The 25,523-nt window shown below is 38.0% G+C and overlaps 1 protein-coding gene across 1 annotated transcript in view; it reads left to right on the top strand.

Annotated features, from left to right (window-relative positions):
• LOC134003343 (ras-related protein Rab-26) overlaps positions 1-25,523 on the top strand; it is an 88,038-nt gene that overhangs the window by 47,990 nt on the left and 14,525 nt on the right. The window contains exon 5 of the mRNA XM_062442506.1: positions 2,746-2,798. Within this exon, the coding sequence (XP_062298490.1) occupies positions 2,746-2,798 (53 nt within the window). The remainder of the gene's footprint in view (positions 1-2,745; positions 2,799-25,523) is intronic.

The raw sequence follows: 25,523 nt of genomic DNA, 5'->3' as shown, positions 1-25,523 counted from the left end.
ATAAACTCAACAGTGTACTTCAAGCCTGTGTGTATTTGCATTGGTGTGCGTATGTCTGTATGCGTTGCTTGTTTATTTTCAAGGGAAGGAGAGCAGCCAAGGTCAGGCGGTGATTATTGACTCAGATTATCATCTTGAGAGATGATGGATGGCAGTGCTCTTTATGGATCACTTCACAATGTCGCACTATTTGCCTTCCTTCTTGCAGGAACTTTTCTAGTCAAGGTGGTAGTGGCTCATAAAGTCAAATAGTTAATAGTGTGTGTAATACTGGTGTGCTGATGGGTTGCATTTGGGTCGTGCATGGAGGTGAAAGATGCATTGTTCTATGAGACATAGACATATTACTAACCCATTGTATGTACTTTTAAGTGAATATACTATAGCATATACTATATACTATTAAAAACAAGTCAAGACATAACTCCCAGAAGTTGCCTACAATGACTCCAAATGACTCCAATTCATAACCATAAATATACCATAAAGAAAGACAAAAAGGTGAAGGTTCTGAGTGAAAATATTAAGTTATCTGTCTCTACCTCCACCCTTTAGTTTGACTTCTCTCATCTTTCAATGTTGTCATTTCTGTCTTGTTCACACTATTTTGCATCCACAATGCCTCCGATAACTAAACTCTCTGCATCCTTACTGTGACAAAGTTGTCAAGCTTCATCTCTTGTGCTCTTGGCGAGATGTAATTGGATTAAAGGAGGGTGAAGGAAAGCCTTGTGGTTTGCTCTGGTGTTCTGGTGGCTGACAAACACAGGTGCCACGCCAGAGGAAATCCCTTATCCCTCTCACCATCCGTCTCTTTTTCTTCCCTCTTTTCTCGCTTGTTCTATGTGTTTTCGTAGTTTGACGGAGACAGACTCGCTCACGGTGATTACAACTCATTAAACGCACTTCGCGGCCTCGTCTGGCTGGAATAAACAAATAGAAGACTTAGTCCAAAATAGATTGGCTAATGCAGGCATATTTGGGGGGTCGGGGACAGTGAGGGAAAGTGAAGAGGAGGGAATAGGCAGACGATGATGAAGTCAAATGCAAGTAAAGGAGAAGATGGCTGGAGGGATTAGATCCAGTAGGAGTAGTAGATGTGCTGTGGAGGTAATTAGGCTTAGGCTAATTCTTCCAAGTGAAGGTTGATCCAGCTGAGAAAATTAGATCCAATTGCCTACGTAGGTGTAATGAGTTTTCTGTCTGACAGAGCTTTATAGTTTGTGCTAAAAAATACCTGAGATGATATTATCCTGTGCAACAGCATAGTGCAGTAATTACAATGCACATGTGTAGTTATGTTTTCAGGTGTAATACCAATGCTGTAGTAAATGTTAGAGGTTAGTACTTTACCCAGCTACAGTGGAATCCATTGTAAAAGTTTCACTTCATTAATTCCTCCCATATAAGCTTGAGAAACTTGTGATAAACATTACACAGTGGAACTAATTAACAAAACAGATCTCTCCGGTTAACTACAGCTAAAGCAACAACAAAGGCTATGTGGCTAGCTAACATGAAACATATTCAAGTTTAAAAAAAAAAAAAAAAAAAGGCAACTAATAGCAGTAGCCTAAGAATGCTAAAACAAATTACAGAAAGATAGAATACTAGTTACTACAGAAAGTTACTCAGAAATGAGCTGTGAGTGTCCCTAAACATCCACTGGCAGCATGGGTTAAAAGCACCTACCCTCTCTTCTCACAAGTAACGTTAGCATGGAAAATAAAACTGCAACGTTAGCATAACATTCATTGTTGTTGCAGTACTTTTTTGTGTTGTTTTGTGTCTACTAATATGCCCACCCTTCCCTACCTGTTGTACTTAAATAAATAATTAAACATTCCTGTTGTTTTACTGCTGCTGGTATGAAGAGTTTGTTAAAGTTAAGGAAGAAATGCTGAATGTTAGGAAGGAGATGCTAACAGAAGCATCTCAGGGTTTGCCATGACCTCTTGGAGGTCTTAAGAGTGCCGTGCTACTTTTTCCTTTGCTTCAGTAAAACATGAGTCGGTATTTACACAGGCTAGAACAAGCTGCTTATCAAGAAAATGTAACCATAAGTAATTTTAAGTGTTGTTTATATCATTTCATGCACCAGAAACAGACTTCAGGATTCCTTGCTAATAGACAAGGAGAAAATAGTGGTGGAGGTAATGACAGTAAAAAATAACAAACACGTTCATAGTGTCTTTAAATTATATGCAGCTACTCACCTTTAGCTTTGCAGTGCATGAGGGAGAAAGCAGTGATATAACAACCTAGAAAGGCAGTATTTACCATATTTAAGATAAATGTTTCCTGGATAAAAGTGTTTGAATTAATTGTATTCATTATTGGCTTTGTCACAGTTATATTTCATTTGCAGGTTTCCATTATGTTTAAAGCCGGAAATGAAAACAGCTACACCTGCTCATCATTGCCAACAAATAACCCAGTTAACTGCTGTTAATTAAATCATGAGTAGACTGAAGAATGGATTCAGCATCACTTTATTATGTAGGATTTATGAAGAACTCCACTAAGCCACTGTTTTGATTCATGTTCAATTTGGTTGAAAGGATGTTGCACCAGTTTTCCATTTTGTTCTTCTTTATGTTGTTTTTTTCACCTCTCACCTATTTTCCAGCCTTATTATACATTCTCACAGTTCTCTGTCTTTTTCTGAACACCATGACAGTCAAGTACATTTAGAATTCTTTAGATTCACTCACACTATGTGTTTCTCTTCTTTTGTCTCCCCAGCTCTACTCCTCCTGTATGACGTCACTAACAAGAAATCCTTCGACAACATCAGAGTAAGGAAAGCTTGTCTGTTGATTCTCTGTGTCTCTCTGTCTTATTATTCACTTTAATCTTTCTCTCATTATTCACTTCTCATTCACTTCACTTCTTTGGTACGACTGCTGTTCTGAAATGTAAGTACGAAATGACATATGCAGAACTGTGCTTTCATCATGCAGTCAGTTCCCTCCAATACATCTTGAAAGACAAATTATACTGTTGGTCAATGTCACAAATTCACATGTTAGATTTCAACAACATTGAACTCAACGCAAACAAAACTTGCATGGGTTTTCTTTACCCCTGTACTGATTCCACTGAAGGAACTGATTTTGTTTCTGTCAATTTTAATGCTGGTGTGAACAAACCTCTAAAAAGGATAGAAATCAGTTTGACTGATTGTCATAATGATCCTTTGGACAGAGTAGTTGAATGTCAAATCTGCCAAATGCTCTCCTTTCATATTCATAGCAGCTAATAATTTGGATTGTACGAGTTGGCTCGGAAAGTCAGTGCAGTTTAAAAAACAAAGTTCTCAAAGGGGGCCACGCTGGCTCACACTAGCAGCAGGGTTTGGATAATGAGAGGATGAATGATGGGGACAGGGAGAAAAGAGGACCACAGTGATAGCATATGAAGCGAGATGTCAAAACTGAAGAGCACAGGGGTGCAGATTAGAGCTCACTTTTTTCGCCAAATGGACCCATCTCTCTGTAATCACAGCATGTCTCCTCTGAACATTTCCTACTGTGATTTTGCAGCCATCTCCTGCCCCATTTGGTGCCACTCCCCTTGTCCCAAAAAGGTGCATTACTCTCCTTTGATTAATGCAGAGCAGCGTTAAGAGCAGAATATGGCCATTATAAAAGTGTCTCTCTTTCAAGGAGAGAAATAGCTCCATAGCCATATGGCCTGATACTCTGGTGTGTGTTTGTGTTTGTGTGTGTGTGTGCGTGTGCGTGCCACTGATTCTATGACCTGAATGGCCGTGTGCAGGTGCACAGATGCCTTCATTATCAGCAGATGAAGAACTGTCCCCAGAGAGAAACAGACAGAGTTTAGCTTCCCTGCAAACAGGTGGGTCATCATTAGGAAATGGACAGATGATAAAAAGAGATAAATGCTTAGTTTTTAAAGGACACACCAACTTCCAGCAACCTGATGTGCTACTCAGTTGACATAACGTTAAAGGGATTGTTTGGACAATTAATGAAAGCTATAGTTCATTCGGTTTAAAGACATCAGATCTTAGCTACGTCCTGTTTTTTGACAAATTGACAAACTTATACCTATCTGCCGTGCAAGAGAAATATAAATGACCATAGGTACAAAATATACAATATCATAACCTCATAAACTTTTCAAAATACTATTTAGCGAAGATGATCTGTTATCTCTTAACCCAGTGGATGAAAAGGTAGAATCTTATTGTTTCAATACAAAGCTACGAATTCTCTTTTTCATTCACTCATTTTCCCACACAGCATATGGCAATCTCTTTAATCTCTTGATATGTATAGTTAACCCAAACTACAACCCTCCGTTGAAACTATATATACATACATACAAGTTTACCTGTATTCTACTTACCTACCTCCAGTAAAATGTATCTGTTTCTACAGTATTATAACAGAATAAGTATCTGCTATGATTCAGAGTGACAGATTCTAGTGCACATTTTTAGTCAGAAATGTGCTGACTCAGAGCTCATCAGGGTGACTTTCTTAAACTTTGTGTAGACCTTGTATAAGACCTTGCATGACTGATTAGTACGAACTATGGCTGGGTATCATTTAAAAAATTACAATAGCAATACCCATAAAGTGATACTGAAACCAATGCAGTTCTTTCTTGGCTCGACTCCAACACCACAAACTGTATAGGTTGTAGCTGCAGTGATGGTGGGCAAATCACATATTGCATTAAATTGAAGGATGCTTGTGGTGATTGGCTTCAAGCACAACCATACAAATACATTTTTTTCTCGGTCTGGCCACAAAAAAAAGATCGAATAAAGGTAACGTTTAACTGAAGTTTCGATACTACTTGGTACTGGTGAGTTTGACATGTAAAATGAGTGGACTGTCCCCTTGACCAACTCAATTGTACCCTAGTGTAGTTATATATTGTTTGGATTATACAACCACTCTTATCACGCTAGATTGTCACATTAGGGGTCACTGTGACACCTCTATTAGTCATGTGCGTTTACACCATACAAATTCCATTCACCAATATTAAGTTCTGCTATGGAGAGAAGAATTTTGGAGGAATCCTCTTCATCCCAACATGATTTTTCCTCTAAATTATACAAGTAACACAACTCCATCTCTTCCTTCAGTGTCTCTGATTACATGTTTCGTGATATGTGGTATTCATTATATTTTCTACTTTCTGTATGAAGCATCCACCCAGTTCCACAGAGAGATTCCATTGCTGTGTCCCCTCAAATTGCATTAAGTTACACATGGCAGCATTAGCATAAAAAGCAGCTTTGAAACTCAGAGCGAGATGCAGACACAGAGGGTGGCGAGTGGACAGTCTGTGAGTGTGTGTGTGTGTGTGTGTGTGTGTGTGTGTTTGTGTGTGTGTGTGTGTGTGTGTGTGCGTGTGTGTGTGTGTGTGTGGTGAATATATAATGGGTTTTAATCCCTGCAGAGGAGTAAGAGGGCACACCTGTTTAGCACAGTAGTGAACTACAACTGGTGAGAAGCACACACACAGACACATAAACGCAATTGTTGTTAATGTTAATCAATTATAATTACAGCAATTGAAGTGCAGAGTGCAGGCCTATTATTAGCACCTCCACCCTCTGGGATTCTCTTATATGGGCTCACGGTGCTGCTTTGCACCACTGGAGTAGCTTTTTCCCTTTGAGTATTTTTTCCCCCGTCACCATTTTTATATAACTTTTTGCAACTTGCTGTGTACCACAGTGGCAGCAGAAGCACAAAGTCGCCGGCAATCCAGCAGTGCACTAAAATGACAGAGTCAATATGTACTGCCTTTTTTCACTGTAGCCCACCCACCTTCTCAGAGTAGGTCAACAGCATGGTCATGATTTTTGTCATTTTTGCCACTTTAGTGTGTGAAGCCAAATAGACATTTCCAAAGTCACAAATATGTCCTGCTTGATGGTATGAAAGATGACCCCACTCCCATTTTCCAACACGTTTTTTGGAAAAAAGACTCAAACACTAGTATTGTTGAGAAAGTTTCCATGAGATACAATTAATCCAAGGAGAGTCAAGTCTTTTCTCATAAACGTGAAATATTTCCATTAATTAGCCACAGCACCACCAGATTATTTCACATTTTTAGACTCATACTGTATCTGTTATTGCCTGCTCGTAAATATGGTTGTAATACTTCAGCAGCCTGACGCCTTTAAACCCTTGGATCCTTTATGACCTCATATCAGGCTAAATGTTGTAGAGCTATCAATCACATGGTCACACACTCTCCTGTCAGGCTCTTGTAAGAGGTCAAAATCATTATCGCCTAACTCTTGGCTAGGTGACAGATGATTCAGGCGATGTTCCATTTGACGTCACAACACCATTTCCACTCATTTTAACTAGGACTAGGCAAACAAAACACTCTTTGGGCAGACTCACTATAAAGAGAATTGGAGACACTTGCCACATTAAAGAAGCAAAAACCCCATAATGCATTGGAACTAATGTTAAGGTGTGCTCACATGACATTTCCGGTCTTCTAAAGCTCTCTGTGCTCGAATAAATGGAACCATGTACAGTGGTAAACAGAAATGTTACTATTGGATGTACTGTACCAGAGTCAGCTTATAGCTCATTTTCATCTGCAGTCCCTTCAGTAGGTCAATATTAAAACCTATAACAGCACAATAACAAACAGTAGCAAAAAACCCACAGGACACATTATAATAACAAAGCTACACACAATAGCACATCACATACAATATAGAGTCATTGGTTACAAAGCTGAGAAGCTTTTAGCACACTTTTTAATTTGGTTTTAATTGTACTGATGGAACTGCAGCTCAGTCATCAGGTACTTAAAATGTATATGAACAATAACTCCAAGACGGATGCTCGAATTTCAGCATGGGGAAGTGAATGAGAAATAGAGAAATATTGGTTGACTGTAAATGCCATTAACACTGGTACAGTCTCCATTCAGTCTAGTCCTCCACTATAAAACAACTTTGCACTTCTTAAAATGTAATTTCCAGAATAAAATATCATCTTATAATAACAAACTCAATTGACTACATTTAACGTAAAAAGGGCAACCCTGTAGAGAAATCTAACTCTAGCCTGCTGACTTTCACCTCATGATTACGGCGTTCCAGTCCTCAACTTTACTGTTTTGGTTTAGTCTCGCCCCTCACACAGCATAATCTTCATCTGCAGCAGGAAGCGGTTTTGCTCTAATAAATCAACTGTACCCAAATTGCCCACCACCAAGTGACAGACATGTTAGCTGCTACCTGTTGAACATAGTAGAGCATTTATAGGTTAGGTTTAAAGCTTTAAATAACTGGTTACAAGTGAGGTAGTTATGAGCCCAGATTCATCAGAGTTTTAGCCCAGATGAATGCATGCATGTGACACACGCAGTTCTGATCTTATACATGTGCATTGGAGGATACAGCACTACACACATGTCTCCCACAGTATGAATCCATTAGCAGCAGAGCCTCAGGGTGAAGGCTATGGAGCATTTGGATGATAAAGAGACGGAGACACTGTGTCCAGAGCTTACTGGCTATCCATCTCTCACCCCTCATGCCGCCCCCTGTGTTTTCTTTTCCTCTTTCACTCGTCTTTTCGCTCCCCGTTACCATCTGTAACCATGACCACAGCCACTGCTGCTTCCTTTTTTCTTTTTTTTACCCTCTCGCTCTGTTTCTGTGCCTTTCTATTTCAGGATTCCAGCGTTTTGTGCATTTCATTTTGTGGTTCATTTTCATTTTTAACTCCAGGACATCCGCAGTCATTTTGATAATGTGCTTGTGATAGTAAGGAGGCAACAAAAATAATCAATGATGGTTTGAGTAGAGGATGAGCTTTGAAGGACAAGTACATCAAACAACCAACCCCATGTTCTTATTGTGCATTAATGTGTGTTAGGGTTAGGGTTATATATATGTGCATTATATTTGTGTTTTCATGTGGCACTGATAGTATGTATCAATCAATCAAACTTTATTGAAATGTTTTCATGAAGAAAAATATTTTGAAAGTTTAAAAAAAATAATATTTTTTGGCTATATAATAAGATATAAGAGTGAATAAGAGAAAAAGTTAGTAAAAACTAGGTTAAAAAATTGTAAGAATAATGATAAAATAAAGTAGAATAAAATTTCAAAACATCATGTATGCTAAAAACTGTTTTGGCAGAATTATTTTAATAAAGAAAAGTACATAGAAAACTTTCAGTAATAACAAAAAATATATCTTTATTAAGCAAAGTTTATCCTGATGTGGGCGACACATCCATCCCCTGCTTCATTTTCAGCCCCCCTGTCACAATTTGCTCCATTTACATCACATTCAATTTGCAACATGGCAAACAGCAAAGAGAAGAATTACACATGATATTTAGTGCAGCTGACAGTGAGCCTGCCATCTGCAACACATGAAGGCTCTCTATCTGACAACTTCTGCATCTCCCTTTTCATTTGACAATGATAAAGAATTGAAAACCTTCACATATGAATCCTGTATCTACAGAGCAGCACAGTAAACATGTCAAGGCCACGCTGCTTTCACACATGCTGTAAATACACACACAAACACACACACACACACACACACACACACACACACACACACACACACAGAAACCTTGATAATTAGTGTTGGAATACAAGTTGTATACTTCTCTGTATAACACAGTTATTGTACTCGTGTTTGTCACTGGTCAAGGTAATTTGTGCTTTACTGGTTGTCATGCCAACGATTCCATGATTGTGAAATTGCACTTTTTTTCTTTTATATTTATTTCTTCCGTTTCAATGCTGCAATCATTCTGTATGCCATTATCCCAATTTTTGATTGGACCTTAATTATACTCATTGTAGCTTTCATAATGGTTGGGTTCCAATCAGGTGACAAAGAATTGAAAAAAAAAAACAAAAAAACAATATGCATAATCAGGTGCACTAGCGGCATATGAATCCTGGTGTGTGCAGATATAATTATGCTGCACGTGTTGCAGTTTATATGCTAAATGTCATCTGAATAATCACAGCAAAATTGCACACATCCCCACCAAATGATTGGACTTTTTTAGGCTCATGCTGTGTCTATTATTGCTTGTTGTAAATGCTTCAACAGCCTGACGCTTTTAAACCCTCGAATCCTTTACAACTCTCATATCAGGGCCTTACAGATGCTACTGGGGCACCGTAACCCCTTTGACCAAAGACACTACTCAGCCACACGCCAAAAACACACACAAATATATCAACAGACAAACACACACAGACAGATTTTATTGTTATTGACCAGCCCCCTTGTGCACAGAGGCCACAGAAAAATCATTAAATCATTAAATCCCTGAAAGCCTCCTCACAGCAAGGAGGCTTCGCTGTTCAAAAGATCCTCACAACAGTAAAGTAAAAATCAATGTGATGTACACTGGGTGTCGGCTAGCACGCGGCAAGCAAAATGTTTAGGCAGGAGAAAGAAATGGAGCATGCTGTGTTCCTGCAAACACGATTACTGGAGTGTTTTTTTTGTTTTTTTCATATAATCTGTTGGATTAAGCACATGTTCTTTCAGTAAAAAATGATGTTTTTTCATGTTAATACAATACTCACATGTCCATATGTATATTTAAATAGTCAAAGTTTGCTTTATCGCCCCGTCTATCTACACTGACCCTGTATTGATCCTTTCATGGCATGACTACACCATAAAAGGTAGGTTGAAGCGACCTTTCTTCTAAATTTGGTGACTTTAAATAGATTTTTCTCCCAAAAAAAAAAAAAAAAGAGTTTAGCAACAAATGTAGCAACTTTATAGGCAGTCTCTCTCCTGCCAATATTCTTCAGTAATATGAACTCATCATTGCTCATTGAGGCGGCAGCTTCCTGGAATGACTTTGCTCAATGAGTGCAGGACATTCACTTGACCTCACAGCAGCCAACCAGAAAGGTGGATGAGCTGTGAATGTGCCTTTTTCACAGCAGATGTTTTGGCCTGTCATTGAAAAGCAGCTCATTTTTTTTATTAATGTTCATATTTCCTTCAGTGCTCAGTCCATGTTGTTTGCCTGCTTAACTTTGTTTTCTCCTCTAATTAAATTAGTTGTATTTTTTCCACTTGATACACTATATTAGAGCTAAGATAAGAGAGCTACTTAATTCCAGTGTTCCAGTGACAGGAAGATTTAGATTGATATAGATCAAATCATAGCAGCTTGCATGATGATATGCAGTAAAACTAGTTCGATTCAGTTAGGCTTAATTTGAATTAATCTTGTTTTCAATCCTTTTAAACTTTAAACAAATCATTTTGCAATGATGTCACAGAGAAGCAGATTATGGTAATTTTGCATTATGTTTTGAGTTGCATTTATGTGTTGCATGTAGATGTAAGGCTTTGTGTTTTTGTATAAGCCTATAATGCAGTGACAGGAGTATTTTAAGGCCATTTTGAAAACTTTTCCTCACATTACTGTCTTCTCTCCCCTTCGCTTTTACGGTTGCTTTTGGTCAGTTTCTTCAGCAGGGAGGCAGCTGGTTTGTCTGGGTTTGACACAGTCACTCTTCCTGCCTTCTGCTCAAACCACATGGCACATGTTCATTGTAGTCTTGTTTCAGTTTCTATCACCAGGCGCTACAATTGAAAAAACTGGTCAAGTAACAAGTTTATGATATATGACAAATCCAAGCAGTGATAAATGAGCTTAGACAAAGATGATTTATTGAATTCGGTGGAGAACTTTGTTTTTTGGCACTTCAACTATCCTAGTTAATTGTGGACATTCCTGACAGTCATGACTTCGACCACATTTACTGACTGATGTACCTGTTCTTCTGTCATGTGTAACCCTGTAGAGACCTCTTCACTCCTTGCCTGCAGTTCTTGGCCTATCAGTGACCTGTACTGGGGCTTATACATCTTGCTTAGGGATGCAGGAATGTTCAGTTTCACTGCTGAGTTTATGTACCTCTCTGCATGACGAGGGACAACAGACAAAATGTAGCTTTTGACAGTTTCCCTTTCAGTGCCTTCTGATGTACATAGCATGTTGTAGAATAATTTGCATTCATCTGGGGTTGGAGGTGGAACTTCGGCAGGGGGAAGGTCACCACACCCATCAGTAGACCTCCTTCTCTGGGCCTTTGTGAAAGCTTTCTGGCTTCCTTCTGCACACCCTGCTGTCCTTATGACTGCCATGCTATGCTCATTCCAGATACAGGCATTATCAATGCATGTTGTGCCTCTAAGTTTGTTTGCATAGTATGGCTCCTATATGCGAACACACTTCTCCTAACCTGCCATATACGTGGAGTAGCCAAATGGCACCCAATCCCTCCTTTTTCACAACAACCCAGATAGTCAATGGTGGGTCATGGTTTATCCGACATTGGAAGAAACATTAGGTAGCTAGCTGACGTTAACTAATTAGGTCTCACCTTTGCTTTAAAAATGAAGAATGTCTTGTCTTTCACCTTGCAAACAGCAGCATTATTAACCCATCCACGGACAGGTGTTTTCCCCTCCTGCACCAGTCACATAACTGAAAACTATGAATACTGGTGTTGTTATCCAGCTGGGGCTAATGCATGTACTGTTTGCCACACTGGTCATCTGTGTCAAATAAACAGACTGAAAAGAACACTCCAACAAATACATTTGTGAAAACAAAAGTAAAAGAAGAATCCATTCGCAATCAGTCTGAGCACATCTGAGTATTGATCCAGTTCCTGTAACAAACCTACAAGTGTCTATTTGGACATTTCCCTCAACCACAGCACGGCAAGGAAAACAAAAGAAGACACTTTTCATTAATAAAACTGTAAATTTGGCAGATGATTTGATATGTGAACTATTTGATTTGGCTAACTCAGACTGCTGAAGGCTCATATTAACTATGGATGAACTTTGAATTCATTTAGCCCAGATTGGTCTGAATTTGTTGTGTGTGTGTGTTCAACGATAGAAAACAATTAAGGGCCAGTATAAACGGTATAGATGGACCAATAGCATTGAATCATCAGGGAGACGAATATGAGTTACATAAAAAAAAGGGGAACTTTATTTTGAGGGTTCTGCAATCATTTTCCAGCACAGCCACTCCTATACCAACTTAGATGTTGCTATACCTCAGTGCTGGTTTGGTATGTCAGTCGGTCCTAAATATTAGTACTTATGATCTTCTTCAGCAATTGGCATACTTGACTATAGGAATGTCCTCATTTTCCTTCTTAGAGCTGAATGCCCCAGACAAAGACTCAACTAAGAAGCAATAGTCCACAAAGATGCCTAAGCCACAAGTCAAGCCAAGCCTGTTGCCATTCGAATAATCTATTTTTTTTTGTAATCTCCTGTTTGTATTGTGTAGTTAAACACTTTTCCAAGGACTCTTTTGGTTAGTTGGAGCTCCATGCATCCAACTCTGCAGCCTCTAACTGAATGCACTGAGACTGGGACAATGGAGAAATCAATTCAGGGTTAGTATAGACAACTTATAATATAGTATAGACAGCAAGTATAATTATACTGACCAATAGCAGTGTAAGCATACATATGAACATTTGAGTATTGTATTAATAAAGACCTTCAAAAATGAAATGAATGTATGAATCATCAGGGTGGTAAATATGAGTTACATAAAAACGAATGGGGAAATGTCTTTTGAAATCAAAGAAGTCTGATTCTGCAATCATTTTCCAGCTCAGCCACTCCTATACCAACATAGATGTTGATGGATCTCAGTGCTGGTGTTAAGCAGTGCTGCTTAATTGAGCAGCAGCAGCAACATGAAAAAGTTTTTTCAGGGAATCAAAAATCTCATTTTTGATTGGCAGGAGAGGTCTCTTTGAGGTCTTTTCTTTTGCCAAGCAGATAATTAACAAAGCAAAACACTCTGCGGCTCTCTGCCTTTCTCTGTTTATAGCATTGAATCAAATCAGTTTGTCCTCCTCTCTCTCTCTCTCCACTTGTTTGTCTTTTCCACTCACAAAGCCACAAGCAAATTTGCTGATTTTCTCCATTTACCCTCCCTGCCCTCGCTCTTTCAGTTACTTACTGCTCCTTCCTCTGTTTATCTGTCATGCTTTCTCCCTTCTGTCAAGCCGCAACTTTCTAAAAACAAAGTTAGCTTTTCGCCCTTTTTTTCTCCATTGGCATTTCTTTTTTTCCATTGTTTTGGCAAGTCACCAAAAACCATGCCCCTGTCAACACAGTCGATTAGACACGAGTGAGAAAACCACTTGAAAACGCCAACGTTGGCCCCATGAATATGTAAAAGACAAGGTGCAGGAGATTAAGGTGTGAAAGGCTTGAGGTATGGTTGGATGCTAATTGGTTATTCAAGCCTTTCTGGGGATTTGACAGAAACTTTAATGCCTCCATCTGCAGTTGGCTTATTAATGCGTGTGAAGGACTTGGAAGAACTCCATATTTATTGTTCATAGAAATGGTAAGTCGAAGCAGCCCCCAAGGTGGAAAGTTTAGCATCGGAACAGTGTGCTCAGGTTTTCCAAGGGGGACGTTCTGCCCAACCCCTCGGATACAATCTGGAAGAAGATGTGTGCCCCACATTGCTCAACCTTGCATGATTTTTTTCTGGTAAGTCCTTGAAGTTGACCGACATATACGTCTCAAAGCCTGGCTTCATTTGGTTGAGAGTTATTCCAGTATTTTATGTTGTTTTGGCCATTTATGTTGAACTAGAAAGGTTCGAAGCCAATTGACATGTAGAAGTATTATTTTTTGGCTCCTAAAATACGTAATAGAGCACAGCTATATATTTCTACACAGAGAAACTTTCTATTTTCTGCAGATTCATTAGACAACAGCCTTCGAGCCCTGTAGATACATCATTCTGCACAGTGAAGCTGTGAAGATACAATTAAAGTGACAGTAAGCAATAAACATTTTATGTAGCGGAACTTTAGTATTGTAATTATGCAGTTTGAATGTGTACATTTTACGGTTTATAGCCTGTGTGTTTCATACTGAAGGGGTTTTGAGATTCTCTGGAGTGATATGTTGATGATTTAAGTCCAGCATGACACTTATCAAGGTGACATGTACTTATAATATTGCTTGAAGTAGAAATCTAAAGCACACTGAAAAAAAATGTGGAAGATTTTCAGTGGAGTTGTGTATTACAGCAGGACATATGGGCATTAAGGCACTGAAGTCACCATAATGGACCGAAACAGAGAAATATTGTATATGACGAGAACTTTTGAGGATATTTTGACGCTGATAACAAGATTAAATCTGGATGACAAATCACTGCAGCTCAGGTTTTGTTGTACTTTTCAGGATTTCATTATTGTTGCTGTTGGGGCCTGTAACACACACACACATTCACACACTTGTACACACTCTTCTCCAACTAAAACTGACATGCACACTTTTAAACAAAGCTTCACACATACAAACACGTACAACCTGACACTGTCCCAAACACACACACACTGTCACCACACAAGTGCAGCGGGCTAATAAGTGTCAGACTGCTCTTCCTCCTCTCATCCTCTGCTCTGCTCTCCTCACTCGGAGGGATGAAAAGATCTCTTCCTCTCTGCCTTTTCATCTCTCTCCTCTCGTACCTCCTCAGAGGCGGAGGACTGAGTGCATCCAGCCGTCTCATTTAGACTCCTGAGACTTTCCTCCCCACCTCTTTCCCCATTTTCCCCCTTCAACTTTCAGTTATTAATCACTCAGTTTGAGGGAAAACTTATATCTGAGGTTCGTTCACACCAAGCGTGTTTGGAGCGCATTGTTCCAAACCCTGGAGTGTTTGATCCTTCAGCTCAGTTTGCTCGGCATGGTGAGAATAATGACTTTCAAGCTGCACCAAATAAAACCATTGAGACATGTAGAAGTGGTATGGTTGTAGGGATGCGCTTAAAACAACACTCAAGACATCTGACTGAGTGTCACTTTGAATGATTTTTGTTATTCTTCCATATTTAAAGTAACATTAGGCCTTAACTTCTTATTGTAATAATAATAATGCAAAAAAGTGATATGGTTTAGCTCCATATTCAAGAGACAATGTGTTCAAGGAAAACAAAAGGTATTTCATCATCAATATGAGACTGAACATGCTAGTATTTAGTATTTAGTATTTAATTTTTAGTATATTGTTCTTTGATGTCTTTGTGTATTAAGCTGCTGGACCCTAAATTTCCCCTAGGGGATCAATAAAGTTTACATCTATCTATCTATCTATCTATCTATCTATCTATCTATCTATCTATCTATCTATCTATCTATCTATCTATCTATCTATCTATCTATCTATCTATCTATCTATCTATCTATCTATCTATCTATCTATCTATCTATCTATCTATCTATCTATCTATCTATCTATCTATCTATCTATCTATCTATCTATCTATCTATCTATCTATCTATCTATCTATCTATCTATCTATCTATCTATCTATCTATCTATCTATCTATCTATCTATCTATCTATCTATCTATCTATCTATCTATCTATCTATCTATCTATCTATCTATCTATCTATCTATCTATCTATCTATCTATCTATCTATCTATCTATCTAGTAAGAATAGGTGTGGTTTAAAGGTGACGACAGAGGCAGATCGACTGAACACTCTTAACCCCATGGTGGTAAGGTAGGCAGAATTAGTTGTAGTAGTAGATGAAGATGTACATGTAGTAGTAGTAGTAGTAGTAGTAGTAGAAGAAGATGTACTTTTAGTAGTAGATGTAGTAGTAGTAGTAGTAGATGTAATTGTAGTAGTACATTTAGTTGTAGTAATAGATGTAGATGTAGTAGTAGATGTAGTTCTAGTAGTAGTAGTAGTAGATGTAATTGTAGTAGTAGATGTAATTGTAGTAGTAGATGTACATGTAGTAGTAGTAGTAGTAGTAGATGTAGTTGTAGTAGTAGATGTAATTGTAGTAGTAGATGTACATGTAGTAGTAGTAGTAGTAGTAGTAGTAGATGTAGTTGTAGTAGTAGATTTAGTTGTAGTAATAGATGTAGATGTAGTTCTAGTAGCAGTAGTAGATGTAATTGTAGAAGATGTAGGTGTAGAAGTAGATGTAGATATAGTAATACTTGTAGTTGTAGTAGTAGCCTACATGTCGTTGTAGTAGTATATGTAGTTGTAGTAGGATATGTAGTTGTAGTAGTAGATGTAGTTCTAGTAATAGATGTAGATGTAGTAATGTGTACTACCATTAGAAATGTTGATACACCATCGTTGTCTTTGGGCTTGTGCATATTTCTTTATATTGTTCTAAATGGTTCATAATGTTGCAGTTTTCTAATAAAAGTCAGTAAGAAGTCAATCTGGAGTGAATCAGCCACGTCTCACCAACAGCTAATCTACTTAACGAGGTCAGTATTGGCACAGATACAGGTAACCTATTGGATTACGTGACAAGTCAGTCTGGTATGTCAATCGGTCTGAAATATTAATACCCGTGATCCTCTTAGGCCTTTGCTATTGTGAGCTGTGAAATCTGGAAGGGAGCAGATACAGGTGACATATGACGTGCATCAGGACATCTGTGCCTATTGTGTTATATATACAACCACCCACTGCCCACATTAAAATGTATGTTTTTGAGGGTTGTTGTGCGTCACACTGTCAAGATATTCTGTATAATGGTCTTATTTTAAACTCAGCTATACGAAGAGGATTTTAACTCTCTCTGAAACATTCTGATGTTTGAGTCTAACAGAACATACAGTACCAGTCAAAAGTTTGGACACACTTTCTCATTGATGTGAATGGGAAGGTGTGTCCAAACTTTTGACTGGTATTGTATGTGTGTGTGTATATACAAGAGCACACTGACCCAATGACCTCTATCCATACCTATCAGATACTGCATTGGTGTGGAGTTTCCCTCACCTCACAGACAACCTGGATGTATCATCCCCATTCCATAAGTTAACACAATTTATCTTCTTAAATGTGTCCAAAATAGTTTGAAAATTACAGATCTGGACTTATCTAACCAGTGTCAGCCTTTGTTATGTTTCAGAACAATTTAATTAGTTTGACATTATGGAAATTATATGACGATATTATGGAAGTTCAAACTTATTCGATATTAACCAGTGTATTATTTAGCTATGGTTTAATTGCTCTCTTAATAGGTTTGATTACATATTAGAAAATGGAGGTTTTTTCATTTATTCCTCTTATTCTTACTTTGGAGTGTTTACTGGCAGGATCTCACAATGTATTGACGACAGAAATGAGTGAGCATTCACTATGCAAGCACGTCATTTTCAGATATTCAATAGGAATTAAATTATCTCCCTTTTATTTGAAGGTCAGTTTTTCTCTCCACACAAAGAAATTAATTAGTAATTAATGCGGTCCCTCAGAAGAATGCCAAGGATCGTTTGTCTTTCAGAACTCGCATCCAAGACTATAAAAGTTTATAACTTTTGCTGACCGCTCTTGCAACCTCTTCTGTGGTTTTTTCTCTTGGCACTGCCAGCTGTTATGGCCCATTTTACATTTCTGGTATTGTCCTTTTTCTCATTTTCCTTCTGAGAGCTGAAAGCCACAGACCGAGACTCAACTAAGAAGCGTAAGACTGCTGATGCCTAAGCCACAAGCTGGTTGCCATTCGAAACAATCTATTATTTTTGTAATCTCTTATTTTTATTGCGCAGTTAAACTTTTTAAAGACTTTTCCAAGGACTCTTTTGATTAGACTGGCACACACCTCCCTGCCGTGTATCTACTACGTAGCCTCAGACTGGATTCACCCTCCTAAGAAACAGTGAACCACAGCTCTTTCACTGAATCTGCAGAGATTCTCAGCTGGTTGTCACCCCCCTTGAAGATCACAGAGTCTGCATCACCACGCTTACACACTCTGCAGAGTTTGGCTCATCATTAGTCTGTCATCATCACGAAACAGTAGGAAAACCATCTGTCACGATTCTGTTTGAGAGTTGATGCAAGAGATACCAAAATTACCTTTTTATTGGCTCATCTTTGCTAATATTGCCTCTTTAATTCATTCATTATGTCAGCAATAACTTGTAAATTGAATTTACCAATTCATTCATGCATGTGGGTCAATGACGTATAAGGATTTTCAACAACTCAATTTTAGAATAAAAAAACAAGCATATCTAATGCAGTAGTTCAAACATTCAGAATGTTGTGTACCTGAAAATTCATATTACAATTTGAAAGTGATTTTAATGGGGGTTTTTCAAGATTAATTGGCACTGGCCTGAAAAAAAAGTCATTTGGTGCGACCATGATTCATCTTGAAATATCTTATCTAAATAAAAGATCATCATTTACAAAAGTTTAAAAAAAAATTTGAATACTTTGTTTCCAAACACTTTATATTACTGAAAACTTGTAAAAAAAGATGTGAAGTGTGTTAAGTAAATTGATTTATTTCAAGATGAATCATGGTCGCACCACATGACTCTTTTTAAGGCCAGTGCCAATTAATCTTGAAAAAACCCACTAAAATCACTTAATTTCAAATGTATAATATGGATCTTCAGTTACACAACATTCTGAATGTTTGAACTACTGCATTAGATATGCTGGTTTTTTATTATTCTACAATTGAGTTGTTCTAAATCCTTATACGTCATTGACCCACGTATTCATTCTACTTGTATATCTGTATGCTATTCATACATGGTGTTTCCCATTCATGTCCATCCCTTGGCTTGATTAATATCTTGATTTATCGCTTAAATCATTGTACTTGAGTAGTCCTTTAAAACAGAGATATTGGTCCCTGTATTCACAATTTATGACTTTCAGATACAAGACAGATTAATTTGATTTAATTTTCCTCCTAATTAATACATAAATCATTAATTAAGGGAGGTGGTAGTTGTACATGTGTTTAATATTAATTTCCAAGTGCAGTAATACTTGCTACAAATGCTTCATAAAAGCAGCAATTCTGTCACATTTGCTCCCATGACATATTCCAGCGAATTTACTTCTGCAGTGCCTGAATGGTGTGACATCATACAATGCAGCCAGTATGTGTTGTCCTTGAGTTCTTTAGCAAAACAGGTAATGTTGTTTACAATAGTTAGAATTGATTTTCTATTATTTATGTAGTTACCTTAATCAAGTTTAAAAACCTTAAGAATGTGGATGTTTTTATTATATATCAAGGTTTCCATTTAGAATTATGATTAGGTTTTAAAAGTCAAAATCGACACAACTTTTCTCACATTATTTGTATCCCAGAAAATGGAAAAGTATGAATTGAGGAGGAGATTTGAAATGCAGCTGCTTCCGATTTGCATGCACAGGGTGTGATATAATGTGTGTGTGTGTGTGTGTGTGTGTATGTGGCGTCTCTGCGTGTGTTAATGTGTATGCATGACGATCTGCAGTCCCACCGTTCACCTGCCTGCAGCGTTGCTTCCAGACTACACTGCAGATCTCTCTCCGCTGTGATCGACACCAAGCAGCTCTCTGCTCATCTCTGCGGACCAAACCCAGATTCACTAAACTGACTCTATTTAAACTTCTCTATGTGCATCTTTTTACCTTACACTTAATATTACAAAATATCACAGTGAAATATCCAGCAAGCAACCAGGCTAATGGACAGTAACGGCCTGTGACGCACATACACGCACACACATAACCCTAACCCAGGTTTACTTAAGTCACTTTTGGGGTATTTAGATAGACTTACATTAATTTCCTGCAGACTTAACCTAACATAACCGTAACCATAACCATTACTTGTCTAACCCTAACCTTAACCACTGACCCTTAAAATCAGCATTTTACCAAATGGGGACATGTCTTTTGACACCAATTACACAAGCCGTCCCACATCAACTTGGTCCTAAGTCTAGTGTGTGTCCCTGAAAGTGACAAGTCATAAGATGTAGATGTAGCTGTGAATACGCAAACACATGCAAACATGCAAACAGCTACATAAGCACATGCACATTTACTAAGGCAGGACATACAAATACGCAGCTTTCTCACACACTAAATATTCTTTATGTTATCTACTGTATATTTTGATTGTATTATTGTTGGTTTTTTTAGCACTGCTTTTCTAGTGCTATTTTATTAATCACTAGGGGTGTCACGATTCCTTAAATCCACAATTAGATTTGACTTTGGAAAAAAATACAGAGTAAAGAACTTATTTCTATAGAATCTAATTTATAATTGAAATCATGACGGCCCTAAAAACTATACATTATTTATATTCTTTATATTTTTAATGCATTGTATTCTTTTAACACTACTTTTCTAGTAATATATTTAGTACACACAGTATTTCACACACTACATTATTTATATTTTTGTTGTATTGGAATTTAAGTACAGTTTTACTGCTATTCCAATTGTTATTTTATTGCTATTGTTGCTGCAGTGTCAATGACCCAGAACCCAATTATTTTACTCTCCTATACTTGTGTAATGGGATGTAACAAGAAAGGAATCTTGAATACCTTGGGACTGACCAAAATAATAGATCTAGTTTTTTTCCATCTTTAGCATTCTTTATCAAAAGGGCTCTGATAAATGTTTGAAAAGGCTTAAAAGGGTGGAATCAAATTATTTGATGTGTCAGAATACATGAAGAAAATCTATCATATATCAAAGACTCAATGGCCAAAAACAGTCACTCACTATACAATTCAGCTTTCAACATTTCAAGTTGTTTGACCTGCTATTCTCCTTAAGAAGGACAATATAATTTTGGTACTAATTATAGAGAAAATTAGGACTATGATGTGACCACTTAGGACATAATTACATTAGAGTTATGACTTTAATTCAGTAGTGTCTGATTTATTAAAGACCTACAACTTTGCACTTTTATTTGTGCATTTAACAAAGGACCCTCTAAATGATGCTAGCAGTTGATTAAGAGTGATTGGAAGCTTACAACTTGAAGAGTGTTTGCATTTTCCTTAAATATATCCTCATATAAGGATTGCCCATAAGTTCTTTACTAGGGCATTAATAGGAAACTACTGCACCTGTAAAATAAAGTCAGTTCAGTCTCTCTCAGCGCTCAATTCTGTCCAAAACCACTGTACACTTCCAAGTGGCAGTAGTGGCAACAGGTTGATAATGTGAATGCATGCTATTTTCTTAGTGATTTCCCAGGAGGCAGCTGTTCCTTTGTGATTAGACGGTCTGTAAACTTTCAGCTTTCTGTTGTCATGAACCTATTTGTCTGTTTATTCGACTGTCTCCAGATAAGCGGCAAGATTCTCACCACTCTGCACCTGTCCACAAGTCCACATACTACTACGTTCACATTGGAGCCACAAGCCAGTCAGTTTCTGCTGCTGCTCGTTGTGAGTGTGTGTTTGTGCGTCTGTCAGGCCGACGCACCAAAGTTTACCCAAGTATTGTGTACAGTAAAAGCCTGCCAAGTCTGAACTGAAGTGTAGCACCAGAAACTCATCTGGAAGTACAGTGTCAGTGACATCGGACAATGAGAAATGCTGATAAAAACAAACACAACAGCATGAATTTTGGAAAGAAATGTATTTAAAAGTAAATTCCAATTCCAATAATGACAGGCTCAAAGGATTATAAAGTCTCACAGTCTATTTATCTTTAGAAAAAAGTATGACTTGATTAATCAACTAGTAAAACTAAAAGACAAATACTATTCATATGTTACCATTGGCCACAGTAATGCATTTCAAATGAACCAGCAAGGTCACATTCACATGCTGCATGTACATCTTAGATTCTTGCTATTCAGATAATGAACAACTGCATCAGTTTCTATCGATATATTTACAGTTAAACAACTAATCTATTTTTTTTAGTATTTTTCCTTTTCACCACAGCTATTATCATAAGTAACCTGCTGTCAGCAAAGCACAACAGGCAATTTTCATAAACTATACATACAAATATACTACAGTAACTTGAAGGGAAATTTAAAGAAGTATGAGCCCTATTAGGAACCAGCAGGACTGAAACATCTCTTGTCACATAATCCTACCACACCCACTGAAAGTACATTTGTGTGTAACCAACACAACCACAAAATCACATTTCCACAAATAAGAAAAGGAAGCTAGATATTTACAGCAGAAATCCAACACAACTGTCTAATAAAGAGCTTAAAAAAATAAAAATAAAAACAAAAAACTGTTTCAATTCTGGATTGTTTTGTTGGGGAACTGGAAAACCCCTTGAGTGAAGAAAATGAGGAAAAATAGCATCCCATCTTCAGAGACATGCAGTACATGTACTATAATCTGCCAATGCTCAGTCCCCTCTGTAATTAATGGTCTTGGAGTTTGAAGGAGTCTCAGGCTCTTTTCTCTTTGAGTCCTCAGTCAGGAAGCGTTGAGTGGTCCTCTCCCTGGTATCCCGATGCAACCCTGTCGAAACACAGTAAACGTTGTTACTATTGACCGTGCAAAGCTCCACTTCTCCTATCAGTGCATCACTTGGGAAATAAATCAAAAGCTAATCAAGGTGAAAGGCAATAAAGCACCTCCAATTTAGGACTTTAAATCTTCACACAAAATAGATTCATTTTTATCATATGAATATACTGCACTGCTTTAGTACTCTTATTAAATTGTTATTTAGTGTAGAAGTCTGGTTATCATTTCTGAGTTTTGTAGCCTTGTGTGACAATATAACATCCTGACAGTTAACTAAGCACCACCTCCATTAGTTATTGCTGCTATGCTTTCCATTCTCATCCCAGGTTAGATTTTATTGAAAACGATGCCTCCAGCTGACTTTTTAATGTTTCCAACTGACTCATATATACATTAGAACCCTTCAGAAAGGTGTCTTACATATGCATTTAATGGCTAAATACATGGAATTATGCTAAACGACCATGGCTAAAACTTCATATCCCAAGCATAAAGTATGTAAATATGATAAGAAAACATTTACCATTATATCAAATTCATTCATTGGCTGCTTAGCTTACATACATATTAATATTTTTATACTGTATATTTTCATTAACGTTATAAGAAAAAAGGCTATGATGAGGATTAATTTATGAGATAGGCAAAGTGACACTGTCTGGGGTAGGCTAACGTTGGCTGAAGTGTAAACTTATGTAAGTGTAAACTTCTATGTAATCCAAATCCAATAAAAGGTAGGATGAAGCTGGAGATGCCATTGTTAGCCTAAACTCTGTTAGCCTCCAAGATTGGCTTCCGCAAATAGAATGTGCTATCATGGGAAAAGACCAATGCTAAAACTTCATATATTAGTTATAAACAGACTAAGGTAATTAATAATATGCTATTTGGTAGTGGAAGTGATTCTAGATTAGTTGCTACTGTAGTTAGTCAGCTAGTTAGCCATACATGCTAACAATTGCAGATTAAGTTAGAGCACAGCTCCTGTGTTTTTGGTTTTGAAAAGGCTAAAAAAGAAACCTTCCAAACTCTTTCAATACTATAATTTTTGTTATAGCCCCATGCACACCAATTAAACATTTAAACAAAGATGGACAGGTCTGCCATGTCCAGTTAGTATGTCTTGTTAAGCTATGATTGGACAGTGGAAGGTTTAATGAAAGTTCAGTAACTCCTGTTAAGGTGATTATTAGTAGTTGAACCATTTTACATGAGTACTTACCAGTGTTTGTAGCATGTAGGCTGCGATGGTCTTCAGGTTTTTGCGGTATCTCTGCGTAAATGTGTTCCTCCCGGTTGGTTCTGGCTGTAACAGGCCGTCGGCGTTGGCGTGAATTAGCAATCAGTTGTGCTATTTGTCTTGCCATGGCTGTTTTTTCTGGGACAGCTGGTGGTTTTCTACAACTGGTCACGTTCTCCTCATCATTCTCTTCACTGAAGACATCGTCAGACTCATCCAAATTGGCGACAGGGCGGAGGTGCACGTTGCCGAGCTCCTTCAACGTCACCACGGGCACAGTGTTCGCCAGGGATCTGAGGAAGGCCGAGGACTCGGAGTGGTGGCGACGGAATGGTTTTGGTTTGAGGGGGGGTTTGATTTTAGGGGTGGGGTCAGGTTGAGAGACAGGACTCAAGTTAGGGGTAGGACTAGATTTGAGGTCAGGTAAGAGGGGGAGAGAGATCTGCAGAGACAGCCTTCTTGTGCGAGCTTGAGGACTGGTGAAGGTGCTCTTGGGATGCAACTTCCAGCCTAGAGGGTCACTGCCGATTATGTCAGATGTCTTGACGGGAGAAAGAGAGGAGCAGGAAGAGGTGGAGGAGGTGGTGGAGGTGTTGGTTGAAGCGGAGGATGATTGACTCGGGGACCGAGAGTTCCCAATGAGTGGGCAGGAGTAGCGTTTGAATAAAGCTTGGGATGCGGTGTGAGGTCTGAGGAGGGATGCTCCACGCTGAGGAGGCTGTGGTTCCTTCACACTCTTCTTCACGATAATGACAGGGGAGGTCCCATTCTGGCAAAAATCTGCTGACCAACGCCGCTCATGAGAACGTGGAGTCACTTTTTTACTCGTCGGTCTACTCTTAGCCAGCCTGTGCAACGCGCTGGAATGGGATGCATAGGCTGTGCTCATAGTAGCAATTGAAACGTTATACATCTTAATTCGAGGATCAGACTTGAGTGTTTTTCAGGTCTGTAAATAACCCTGTGAAAAGTGACAGGACAAAGGGGACATCAGAACATTTACATTATGAAAAGAGGAACAAGAAACGCCCATCCACCAACTTCTCTTAAAGTTTCACAACCAGTGTCAACTACAAATCATACTAGTTTCTGTAACAACACCCATCTGTTGTGAGAATTTCTAAAAGGAAGTTGTTGATCAACTTAGAAAATGTTGACATTTAAAAAGAAAATTATGACACTTACATTACTAACTAACATATAAAATACTTAATTAATATTAATATTGAATGGTATACTCTTTTGTTATGCCACTAACTATACTGTATGACATACAACAACAGCTTAAATTATACAATTTAAGTAACTGGTTTGAGCTAAATACTGTAGGTCGCTGATGCAAATCTAGCAAATACAACATTAAATTGTCTTAAAATTGTTCTTAACTTAATACTTAACAACTTGAAATCCTCAGAAATTATACCAAAAACTTGAATACAAACATTTTTAAGGTTGTAACTTGCAGTCTTTTATATTTTTTCTACAAAATGTGAATGTAAAATGTAAAACACTGTTTACCTGCAGCTCTGTGTTGATCTCAGTCCTCATGCAGTCTGGGCTAATCTCTGCCTTTTATCTCTGTCTTAATATTTCTCAGTGTTCCCTCCGCCTTGTGAACCACCCTGACTCTGACCACAGCTTCCTCGAAATAACGCCCTGAAACCCACAGAGTCCCCTATTTCCCACACACAGTCATACATGCACAAGGTTGATTAACAGCTGATCAAAAGTAGTTTCCTTTATATTACAAGCATTCTAGCAGACCTTTAACTTGCTTTTCTCTTACTACTTTTAGTAGTTATCTACACTGTATTCATGTAAACAAATATTGTTTCTCATTTGTATCAAATCAGTTCACCCTGATTACAAAGAACATAACTCCCCTAATACCCCTGTTCATAGTGAGGTCTGAGTAAACTTGTTTCT

The sequence above is a fragment of the Scomber scombrus genome, chromosome 21, assembly GCF_963691925.1.
Source record: "Scomber scombrus chromosome 21, fScoSco1.1, whole genome shotgun sequence".
Classification (NCBI taxonomy): domain Eukaryota; kingdom Metazoa; phylum Chordata; class Actinopteri; order Scombriformes; family Scombridae; genus Scomber; species Scomber scombrus.
Note: the sequence above shows the minus strand (reverse complement) of the source record. Positions and strands in the feature narration are given on the sequence as shown.